The following is a 12,573-nucleotide window of genomic DNA, read 5'->3' as shown; positions in this document are numbered from 1 at the left end:
TTGTAAAAACCTGCACCAGAGGAGGAGACTAGCTGTCACAATTGCTGAAATCTACCACCTACCAACTCGTATTCACATCCACTGTTGGTGTTCATCAGTGTTGAGTCATCACCAGTGAATGTCAATGAGAGCCAATTTTCCACCTGGAGGAATTGAATTATCCACCTTTGCTTCTTATGCACTTCTGTGTCAGAGGTTATTTTGTCAGACCACCATCCTGCTTCCATCTGTCACACACAAAATGTGATGGAATATGGTCAGGAAGTTTCAGCCTCTACTACCACACTTTCAACATCTGTCTCTGTCACCATGGGCCAACACAATAAAGCAGGAGGCATTATTTTTGGAGCATCTCTTGTAAAATATATAATATAGTTTATGTATGTAAGTAACAAAACATTTCAATTTTTAATTTTTAAAAAGGGGGCGGGGGGGTGGGGAACCATAAAACTAGTAAGATATTTGATTTCATTTCTGTGAAATCAATGCACAACTCTGTTTTTATAGTAGTGGTTGCAATTCCTAGTGAGTTCTCAAGGTGTTAGTGGGAGAGTTTTGATGAAATTTCATTCATTCTGTGCTTCATCCTTGATAACTGTTGTTCACAAATTTATGTACAATCAGAGAGCAATGACATGAATAAGATGGGGTGGTGAAGCAAGGAATGTTTGTCTCTGCTAAGAGAGGTCTCACAGAAGTCTGATGAAGAGACAGGATCAATGTTTGAGTTAAATATGTGATTGTAACTCTACACATTACATTTAAAAATTTGCAGGTAATTTATTTATGGGAACTGAAAATAGGGTCATGAGTACACAAAAGAAAGAAGAGAAGAGAAGAGAAGAGAAGAGAAGAGAAGAGAAGAGAAGAGAAGAGAAGAGAAGAGAAGAGAAGAGAAGAGAAGAGAAGAGAAGAGAAGAGAAGAGAAGAGAAGAGAAGAGAAGAGAAGAGAAGATTCTTTTCATCAGTCTTGAAATATAGTCTCAAATTCCTTTATCAAAACAGAAAGCATGGCTGCATGTTTTTCACTGTTTGCAGTACTGTTTTTGGCTAAAGTATCAAATAGTATAAAATTATTTGCCATAACCTGACTTACCTGTACACTGAGCTCCTGGTTTCAGTCACCATGATGTTAGTGGCAGATCTATGTGTGGTTGTTTCTAGGTGAGCACCTAGGGCCAGACCAGGCAGGTAGGTTAAGAAGACTAATCACCATGGTGGTGAGGGGCAGAGGCTGGGCCTCTTGACAGGCTGCGCCAGATTGCATGTTGTCCACAGTCCATGGGTTGGACATGCCTGGTCTAGCTGGAAAAATCCTGAAGGACAGAAACATAATGTGTTGGTGCGTATATCAGAAAACTCACTTTGCTTAATGGTGAAAGGATGTATGGACAGGCACTTAATAAACATAACTGCCAGCCTTGATCTCAACTGACTGTTGTTTAGTTAATGAATAGAAGATGTGTTGTGGATTTTGTGACTGGACAATGAAATAGAATGAAACATTGGTTCTGTTTGTACATACTTTCAGTAAAGAATAAACATCATGAAGCTTGCTTTTCTCTGACACTCAGATAACTTTTCTATCACTGCAAAAATGTTCCTGGAAATTATAGAATGTGAAAAGAAGCCTACATTGATGCTGTACATAAGCAGTCTCTTGATAGCAGTTGAGGACTCAGAACTCGTAAAAATTGACTCAGCAGATCATTTTGGTATCCCCTAAATTCCCAGACATTTAGGCATGGTTGTAGACATTTCTTTAGGTGCTTCACTGAATCTGGATGAAAAATAATATTTCAAGAATTACTTCAAAGTAAGCATTTTTTAAAATACATGTCTGACATATGTTGCCAAAAACAAAGGCAACTTTTTTAACATAATAGCGGATAATGTTGACTACCTAAATTTGAACTGAAATATATATAATTTATTAATCATTTATATGTAATATTAATCATGTACAAAATGCTATAATGGAATTTTTTAAGATTCTGCTGCACTAACTGCACAATGGAATGTTTTTGTTTGTGTGTTTTTGAGAAGGTCTGAAAGATTTAAGTTACTTTCCACCATGATAACAAAAACTAGTTAGGATTTTTAGAAAGTTACAAGCAGTCACACAAGAAAATAGGCACACAATAGAAGCAGGCAAAAATAAGGAAGATGTAATTGAAGAATTTATGATAAATTTTATTTTTTATTTAATTCAGAACATGAAATGAATTATACTAATATGTTGTGCCAATAACAGTGGACGCTTCCGTAGAATATAAGTGGGGAAGACTCTTTTCTTTAAAAAGACCAACATTTTAAAGAATTATTTTTAAAGAATTTAAATTATTAGTTGTGAATAGAGAGGAGGAAATACTCATAGAAATAATAGCTAGGGCACTAGTTACTGGTCACAGGTTAAGTGGCTTTTAAAGGGTTTTATTAAACAAATCTATAAAATTTTAAAGATCTATATGTTTGCAGTCTTTTACTGAACTGTTTTTAAAAGAGAAGATTCAAAACTCACTAGAAGTATGCCTGTTCATTGAAACGAAATTCTGTAGCTATTACTTCTGGGCCGTGCATCCAAAAAAAGTTGTGAAAAATTCTGTCTCATTCTTAAAAAAATGAAAATAGCATATGTATATGTATATGGAGACAGAAACCAACTTTTTTTTTTTTTAATCCAACACTTTTTTAAACAACAACAAAAAAAAGAAAATATTTTTAAGTTGTAGGTTTTGTTTTTGTTTTTGTTTTTTTGTTTTTTAGCCAAAAATATTTACAAGCAAAAGGTTTTAGGTTTTTGTTTTGTTTCCTTTTTTTTTTTTTTTTAATTAAATTGATATCTAATGCACTGTAAGCACGTTACAAGATGAATTTGGAGTCTGAAACTAAATGTGAGGAAAAGCATAGTTGGCTAACAAAATTATTTCTGTCACTGGATGAAAAGTTGTCTGCTTGAAAGACTGCATATTTCTGGAGAAAAATAAAACACATCTATCAAGGAAATAATGAATCAACTAAAAAAATACTGATAAAATTTGTCTTCACAGACAACTGAAGTAAGAAACCTAACCTTTTGTTTTCCTCGAAGAGAAGCATTGAACTGCTAGTATTATAAGTTATTTCAGTATTTTGTTAATGACATTAATAATAATGTTTTACATTTATATGTCTATAGGAACTTTTTTTTTCCTTTCTCCTCCCAAACAAACAAAACAAAGAAACAAAAAAAACCTCTCCTAAAATACTGTGTAGATTTTAGAAGCAGGAATCAGGCTGTCCTTGAGTCAGTATGCTGAAACCAGTAGACAGCAGCAGCGCAGTTGAGAAGAAAAGTTCACTGTCTTATGACTTCTTGGAAAAACAGAATAATGTTTGAGAGTTCCAAACTTGTTTTCAAATGCATTATTTGGAGCAACTTATGTAAAGTTACATTGTTCCATAGATACGGAATTCAGCAGGAGCAAAGTTTTTAGCCCTATAATTAGTATTGTATATTGAAGCATTGTCATTAACCAGTGAGATTTGCAGATTAATCCTGCTGTCAGTGAAGAAACTGACTGTATAGATAAGTAGCAATTTTTTTAGCCTGATTAAAACATGGGCATCTAATCCAATTTGTGAAAATTTTTGAAACATTACCTAAAGCAAAAGGTTGCTTAATACCTTACAATCATATATTCTTCTTCTAGTTTGTAGGTTTATATTGAATGCAGTCTTTTATTTAGAGAATATTTGAGAACATATTTCAGATGTAGAACTTGCACATTTTCTCATAGTAAAGGTTTAATTGGAAAGTCATAAACTTAGTGCTTAAAAAAATATTTCATTGCACAATACAGCAATCTGGTTATTAGTCTCAGAGTATTAAGAACTCTCATTAAACCACATATTGAAATACGTGGTCATTAATTGCCATATTGATTTGTTCTTATTTTTCTTGAGTATGCTGATAAAATACACATTATTTTTTGTGTGTCAGAAATGGAAACCACATTCTTCCTTACACAGCAATGTGAATTAAAAAAAAGGTTCAACTTTAAAAGAGAATTAGAGATGACATCTATTCCCTAGAGAATTTTGTAAAATTACAAAATATTTCCTTTCAAGGTGCTCTTATTCATTTAATTATTTGCTTGCCTTCTTGCTTTGAGATTTTTCTATGTTTGAAACTGCAGATGAGATCTGTGATGTTACTTTCTAATAGATCTCTTCGAAGTCACAAAAATAAATAAATAAATAAATAAATAAATAAATAAATAAATAAATAAATAAATTAAAGGCTCCCTGTACAGTAAGATTGAAAATGTTCTTTACATTTCTCTCTGTGAATAAGTGCTGATGTCAAATTTAGAAAAGATTTTAACTGTGTGGGAAGAGAAGCAAACAAAATATTTAACATTAAAAAAAATATACTGTAGTCAACGGGAGTTGTAGCTTTCATTTTAAAATCATAGAATGACTTATGTTGGAAGGGATTTTAAATATCATGTAGTTCCAATGCCCTCACATGAACATAGTTATCAACCACTAGATCAGGTTGCCCAGGGCCTGATCCAGACTGGCACTGAATGCCTCTAGGGAAAAAGCATCTGCATCTTCTCTGGGCAACCTTTTCCAGTCCTTTACCACAGTGAATAAAAAATTTCCTCCTATCATCTAACCTAAATCTCCTTTCTTTTAATTTAAAACCATTCTTGCCCGTTCTCACTAATAGACCATGAAAAAAGTTGGTTTTCTGCCAGTTCATAAACTCCTCTGAAGTATTGGAAGGTCACAATGAGGTCTCCCCAGAAAAACAATCCTCCTCTCCAGTATAAACAAGCCCAACTTCCTGAACCTCACGGGAGAGGTGCTCCAGCCCTCTGATCATCTTTGTGGCTGCCCTCTGGACTGATTCCAACAGCTCCACATCTTTATTGTCTTCAGGGCCTAAGACCTGGGCACAGTATTTCAGGTGTGACTTCACAAAAACAGAACTGAGGGGGACAACTTCTTCCCGTTACCCAGTTAGCTGCCCATGTTATAGTGTTGGCTACACTTAAAACAGCATATAAAATATTTTAGTAGAGTGAAAGCACATAGCCAAGTAAAAGCAACAGAAATCACAAGATATTTTTGCTAGTTAATTAACATAATTGCTAGTTACCATGACAAAGTGTTTCAATAGGTCTTAAATCACTTGATGTCAATGGAAGAGTCTTCAAGATAGGTGCTTCTTAACTTGTTCTAACTTTTTTTTTTTTTTTTTTTTTTTAAGATAAATCTCAAGTATTTATTTCCCCTAAAACACCTACAAGAATACTGTACTAAATTTGCATAGAAATAGGACATCAGACATTTACAGTTTGCAGGCATGTGGACTTCACGTAAGCACCCACAGGATCAAATTCAAGGAATGGTATTTAGAAACTACACTTGCTTTTCTTAAAACTTGATCTGTTGTGCTCTTAACCACTTGCACCATTGCTCATCTCGTTTTTTTTTTTTTAGAAGAGATTCTAAAGTTATACTCAAATATTAAAGGAAAAATCTCCGAAAAACATGTCATATTTAGACAAGATGAGCTTCTTCAATTGAATTTTTACTTGTTTTATTTTTATCTTTGTCATCAGGCAATGAATTATGTCTTGTTTCCCTCTCAAGACCCAGCATGAAATGTATCTGAATGCTATCTTTTCCTCAACTGGTCTATTCAAGTCTTCTGCAAAAACAATTTTGAAGATCAAAAGTAGTGATTTCAAAGCACTCTTACTAATTCTAATGCTGTATTTCCTATAGAAGAGCTAACTAGAAACTCAGAATAAAGGATACAGTAAATATTAAATTAAGCTCCAGTTATTACAATTAGTAATCCTGGAATATCTTCATGCATTTTAGCAAAAAGCACTTGAGATTCAGATTTAATCTGAAATTCAAAGACAGTTTCTATTTAGATTTTTTTTTTTTTTTTTAAAGGAATATAATGGAAAAACTTACAGTAGGAGCAGCCGTAGACCTCAATTCTTAACCCAATTTGGCCTTCTCCATTCCAATCTAAAGGAACTATACGTACATAGCGAGCAATGACTGGGTGTTGCAAATCATGTCGGACCACACTATCAGAGTTTGTGTTTCCAGGAAATGCCTAAGGGAAAGAATAAGAAAATTATTTTATTATTTCTATCTCATACACTGTAAAGATTCTGTTATGAAGGAAAATTTTAGGTAGTGAAGACCTCGGAGTGACTAGTTAGCACTTAAGTTTGGTTAAAATGTTTTCTTTGATACTGAGCAAATGAACAGTGGTTTTAAAAAGTTTTGTAGTGCTCACAACACAAACACTGTAGCACTGGAACCTCGTGCTTTCTCCACAATAGATACAGTAAATTCAGGTAAGAGCTGCTGCTAGATAAGAAAGTATTTTGCATCACTGATCCATTGCTCAGTTACTAAAACATTTATAAAGATGTCCAAAAGGGTTGTTCTGTGACAAGATACCCATCCTCTAACACATTACAAACAGCAGTCACTGTCTTGTAAACAGAAACACTGATATATCCTATTTCCTACAGCAGACCCTCCAATTTCTCAAATTTCCAGGAATACAAAGATCTTTCTTTATTTTTTATGTACTACCTTCTGGAAAATGAGCACACAGTTTCTCTCCTAACCATAGTTACCTCCCACAGCAAAATCAGCTCTTTTTTGACTTTGGAAGTCAAAAAAGTACAAAACACAGTACTCTGTCATGGTTTTATAATTTTGTTATCGGTATTCCACACCAAACATCATGTAAAGCACGGGTAATTAAAGAGTTAATACTCCAGTTCCGTGGACTGACAACTTTCTGGATGCCTGGTTCTCAGAAGAAAGGAAGAACTACACATCCCAGGGGACTTCATGTTCAGAGAGGAAGATAAGCCATGGGAGGGAGTCATGGGATCTTGCTCTCTGGCTCTCTTGCTCACTGCCTAGCAGTGTGTGGGTCTGCTCCCCAACCGTGTGCCTTCAGTTCAAAGTAGGCCTTTTAGTTTCGGACACTCTCTCTCTCTTATTTGATTTATTAGCCTCAATTTCAATTATATTATATTATATTGTGTTATCTTGCATTCCGATATCATGTTTAGTAAAATTAAGTTTTCCTCCTTAGATTGTTGCTGCTGTTCTGGTTTCTGGGCCCAGCTCCCATCTCCCTTCCCTTCCCCCTTTTCCGTCCTGTTTTTGGGCCAGGGGGCCTATGGGCTTGCTGCCCCCTGTCGAGGGCACACGTTGATCTAGATAACTCCGTGACAGACACTCAAGTAAAATTTAAAAATGACTGAAGTAAATTCAGTGCTTCTTTTGTAATTTTGTACCTCTTGGTAAAAGATTTCATAGTACTCTGCTTAAAAGTAAATGATATCTATCTGTTAACATAACAGATTTTATTGTCTTTTCATCTCATGCACAAACCATTTGTTTTCTAATGGTAAATGTTAAAGATTGCCGTTTAGTTATTTTCAGCATTTTCAGAGAAACATCATAAGTCTTCATGAGTAATTTTCAATAAAACGAGTATCTTGGAGCAGTAAACAAAGAAAGGTGATCTTTGCCACACAAATAAACCCATATAGAATCCTATAATACATTCAAGTACTGGAAATAAAAAGAAATGAAGAAACAACTAGGCTGTAAATATATCTACTGCAAAATATAGTCATCAAAATTTTGTAAAGCCAAAAATTTAGGTTGACACTTTGCATATAGATACAGCACTAGATATTTCAGATGAGTATCCATCTTGTATACTGCACAGTAGATCTAGGTGTAGGTAAAGATTCACAGAACCCTTTCCTTGATGAGCTAAAAAAAAATAATGCATGTAATATTTTTTATAAGGTTGGTTGTTTGTACTGCTGCAATTATTGTGCTAAATAATGATGAAGACACTCGTGGCTTCATAGTAAAACTTGTTAGGTACAAAAATTAATGCCTGTGAAGCACTTCCATATTTGAGTGCTAAGCATTTATGAGAAATACAATAGTTCTGTATTCTGAGCTGAATAGCAGACAGACAACAACAAAAAGCACAGGCTGAACAAGAACTAAACAATCTATTGAATAACTGCCTACCATCTCAGATTTAATGCTGTTATGTCCTTGTTAGCAATGCCTCTGTACCATCAAAAACTATGGCAGAAAGTCACAGAGATTCAAAGGACCGCTTTGCAACAAGCTCCTCGTATACTGCATGAACATTCTTTCATCCCTGCAGCACTCTCAGCTAAATCAGGATCGCCCCACAGAAATAATTCATTTTCACTGCTAACAGTCTTGCGAATTGGCCTACCACAGCTAGTACCATTTTCAAGACCTGCTGCTTTGTGCTGCCAATCAAGTTTCTTAGCTCCTCTCCCCCCTGCCCCAATGGCAGTCACACTTCATGATCTCTGCTTTCCATGCTGGAGCTGCAGCCAGTTGGACTTAGGTTTCTCAAGTCCCTTTCAGTCTCAGGAGGGAATAAAACAGCCAGAATGGAATGGATGCAGTGCGGCTCTCTCTAGGACACCTGCTGCCTCAGAAGAGTTCACATCTACTGGACAGCTACAGAGCTCCTACAAAAGCATCACACACAAACAAGGAAGGAAAGAAAAACCCAGGACACTGTGCAGGGGTCCTACCTCTCACTAGGTGATACCTGTTCCGTGTACAGAGGATGGACATAAACTGCACCTCATCTGTTCCCCACTTCTTCTCCCCCGCTTCGTACAGGCACTTCAAGACATTAGGGGTGACAAAGTAAGGCTCATGGAGAAGACTGGGCGTACAGGAGATCTTAAATCCCTTGCAGCTAGAGCACTGCTGGCGCGTACTTGTCTAGATCACGGATATTTTCCAACAAGCACCTACCAGGCACGGCAACCCACAGCCAAAATCTCATTGCCCCTGCCAAGTAGCCAGCCTGTCGAGAGACCTCTCATTAGAGACTTGCAAACAAGGCTAAAAGCATTATTTCCATTTCACAGGCTGGCTTCTCTTCACCATGCATCACCTGCTCAAGAATAGATTGGGAAGCACGTTACTACGCACCTGAGCATCTTGCTGAGCATGGGCATCATCCACATACATTCCTTCATCTCTGTTTCCCTGCAAAGACACGAGGATAGAAGACTCAGTTCACCAGAGCATCTACTGGAAGCAACTCCTGAGAATTCCCCGTTCATGAAAAGCTGCTGGGGATGGATAATGGAGTCCTTCAAAGGGAACACTAGCTTACAAATGAAATGCAGCTCAGATGTACTTTGGGCTTCCTTCTGAAACGAGCAGCAACCCACTTTACTGGGACATTTAAAGAAGAGCCCACAGCACTCATGCACACCCAGAGTCAGAGTTCCCTCCCCGGAGAGGCTGGGTTTGAGGAGCAGGTCATGGGACACACAGGGTGAGAAAAAGCCAGCCTGGAGCTCCTCACCACTGAGTGCAGAGCTGTGCCCACAGCTCTGAACATTCACCCCCTTCTCCCCTCAGCTTGGCTCACCGTTGCGAGGGACACGAGGACCCTTCGAAACATGGGAGATGTGTCAGATACGATGCCATCCTCAAGGGAGCAGCCATATTCCAGCAAGAACACACACACAGCACCCGTTAGGAGCAGGGCCACCACCTGGGTGCTGCCCACAACATTTGCCAGCTGTAACCTAGCTAAGTACAGAACTGTGCCCAGGGCTCCCAGCAGCACTGCAGCACTCCAGCCATCATCATTAGTGCTACAGCCTCCAATTAAGAAGCGCAGACAGAAGGAAACTGACAAGAGAGCCTTTCGTACTCCTTACGAAGCTTGTAGTTCTCATTAATGCGACAAATCTCTCCATTGGTGCGAGAAGCCAGAATTTCCATTGGGCAACCTTCATCTGCTCCTGCTCCCTAGGGAATCACCAAGGCAAGACTTAAGATACCAGCACCTGCTTGTGACGTGCAACCAGGTTTCTTTAAGAGAGAGAAGACATGCATAACAAAGCAGTAAGTCCTTGGCCAGAACTTAAGCAATACAAAAGGAAGATTTCCAAACCTTCACAGCCCTCCTTAGTTTGTGCACGTCATACATGGTGGTGGGAGTCATCACCCCAATGATCACCCTCTCAAAATTCCCACTCAGCTCCAACTTCAAGTCATCAATCAAATCCTAGAAGGCAAAGAGGAGAAAGGAGTTGGCAGAAGGGACGGCCTTTGAGGACAGAGGAACTGAGCTGTTCAGCACTCCTCTTCAGGCTCCAACCCTCCTTGCATCAACAACTGCTCTGAACTGAACAAGAACAAAACAACCTTGGTCAGGTGAAGTCTCTGCCGACCTTTCTCTTGTAGAGATTGGGTCGTTTTTCACTTTGCGCCCAAGTGACACAACCACGTTCATGCATCTCTGCAGACCACCCACCCTGCCAGTAGTGCTCTTAGCGGTGATCAGAACTTGCTGACGCTGGGAAACATTTAGTTTGGTCAAGACGTCAGTGATGGCATCTTCATCCGTGCCTGCAAGAAACAAATGGAAGCTAGTCAGGATGCTTGCACAAGGATCAGAAGTGCCCTCTGGTCTTGTGCCACCTCCAGTCCCTCACACAGCCGGCTCTCAACAGCTCCAGGACTACATCGATGCACACAAAGCTGCCAGGACCCACGCCACCAGAGCAGCTGCATTTTGGGACACGAAGGGCAGTTCTGTTTCCACTTTCCAACAATTTTTAGGGCAGTTGTGCAGCAGAGCAGTGCAAGCAGCTATGCTTCCCTCTATCAAACCACCAGAGCAGCCATTCGCAGTGCTGGGGAAAAAATAAAAGTTGACCATGGAGGGAGATCAACTTAGCAAAGCCCTTCATGGCCTTCCTGAGAGCCTGCGCTTCTTGCTCAGTGCTGAAACTTGAGACCCCCTCGATTGTTGCCTAAGGCCACAAGAAAAGGATTTAGCAAAGGCAGACCGACGCACGCAGAGTTGAACTGGAAAAAAAAAAAGAAGACAAACATAAAAGATGTGAACACAGAGATAGTAAAACTCCACCCACACAACTGATGCTTCTCTCTCACTTCTGTCTCACACGGCAGCCTGTTCTAGTGGGACTTCCCAAGCATATCAGAAAGAAGCCACGGGGGCACAACTGCATGGAGAACATATCTCCATACTGCTGCCCACGGAGTACCTGGTTTCCAGTGAAACAAAAGCTGGACCACCCGGCATCTGTGTTCAGGCCCACCAGGCCTTCTTCCTAGCAGTTCTCCACGTCAATCATAAAGCAATGCGCTCCCATCATAGCCCTAGTCCTGACTTCTCTTGTAGCAGGTAAGGACCAGTATTCTGCACCATTCCTTTTGCTCTGCTCGGCACTGGGGAGGCTGCAGCTGGAGAACAGCGTCCAGCTCTGGGCTCCCAGTACAGGAGACAGCTGGACATGCTGGAAAGAGTCCAACGCAGGGCTACCAAGATGGTGAAGGGACTGGAACACCTCTGCCATGACAAGAGGCTGAGAGAGAGGGGGCTGCTCAGCCTGGAGAAGGGGAGCTCAGGGGGATCCCACCCACGGCTGTAGAAGTTCTGCACAGAAGTTTGTCCTGATATCCAACCTAAACTTACCCCATGCCTGTGTGTCCTGCGGAACCCCACAGATGTGACAGTGGGCTGCTTCTCAAAGGAAACCAGTGCTCGGCGTCGGGAGCGGTGGAGGAAGCAGCTGATCCTGCCAATAACGCTGCCATCGCGCGTCCCTCCCCGGGACTCCCACACCTTCCTCTCCCCAGCCCGGCTCGGCTCCTCGCAGGCTGCAGACACTGCTGAGGCACTCGCGCTCCAGGCCGTCATCTTCTTCCCGTGCCGCCGGACCGCTCTCTGCAGGGCTGCGCTGAGCTCCTGCTGCTGCACCAGAACCGCAGCTCCCGTGCTGACAGACGGCGGAGCTTCGTGCCGGCACCCACAGCACGCGGCCCCCGGGCTGCTGGCGGCACGGCAGGATGCTCCCGTCCCCGCCTCCCTCCCACCGCCCCTCGGCTCCGGCATCCTCCCGTTATCCGCCTGAGGAAACGAAGGCCCCGCACAGGGCTCTGGACGGGCTGACCGACGGCTGATGCCAACGGAAGGACGTTCAACACCGCCACGCGCCGGTCCCGCACTTCGGTCACGACGACCCGAGGCATCTCTGCAGGCCGGGGGCAGAGCGGCTGGAAGGCCGCGCGGAGGAAAAGGATCCGGGGGCGCGGGCCCCGGGGCCCCGGAAGCGGAGCGGGCGCGCGGAGCGGGGCAGCGCCGCGGGCAGCCGGGCCGGGACCACGCGGGACGCGCGCGGTGATGACGCAATGACGGCGCGACCGCGGGCGCAAACGACCCCGCCGGGAGCGCCCGCCCCGTTCCGCGGGCCGACCAATAGGAGAGCGGGAGAGGCGGGGCCGAGCGCGGGCTCTCCGCCAATGGCGGCCGCGGGATTCCGTGCCGGGAAAGCGGCGCTCCGCCGCCCCGCGTCCCCGCCGCCGCCCGCCCCGCGCCTCGGGGCCCCGTCCGTCCCGCGTCAGAACGGAGCCGTCCTCCGGAGTCGGCGTCGCGGCGGGGCGCCGCCGGCTGAGAACCGGCGGCTG

The 12,573-nt window shown here is 41.9% G+C and overlaps 1 protein-coding gene across 1 annotated transcript; it reads right to left on the bottom strand.

Annotated features, from left to right (window-relative positions):
* Positions 1-883: 883 nt before the first annotated feature.
* On the bottom strand, positions 884-12,261 carry LOC149915079 (uncharacterized). Its single transcript, XM_090123982.1, has 6 exons — positions 11,582-12,261; positions 10,394-10,488; positions 9,788-10,144; positions 9,052-9,108; positions 5,980-6,127; positions 884-1,316 (listed from the first exon to the last, which is right to left on the bottom strand). The coding sequence occupies exons 1-2, from the start codon at positions 11,999-12,001 to the stop codon at positions 10,456-10,458; spliced, it is 453 nt and encodes a 150-aa protein (XP_089980108.1). The 5' UTR covers positions 12,002-12,261; the 3' UTR covers positions 884-1,316; positions 5,980-6,127; positions 9,052-9,108; positions 9,788-10,144; positions 10,394-10,455.
* Positions 12,262-12,573: the final 312 nt, after the last annotated feature.

Source organism: Phasianus colchicus, chromosome 24 (genome assembly GCF_987193195.1).
Source record: "Phasianus colchicus chromosome 24, bPhaCol1.hap1.1, whole genome shotgun sequence".
Taxonomy (NCBI): domain Eukaryota; kingdom Metazoa; phylum Chordata; class Aves; order Galliformes; family Phasianidae; genus Phasianus; species Phasianus colchicus.
This window is presented reverse-complemented; position numbering and strand designations above follow the sequence as displayed.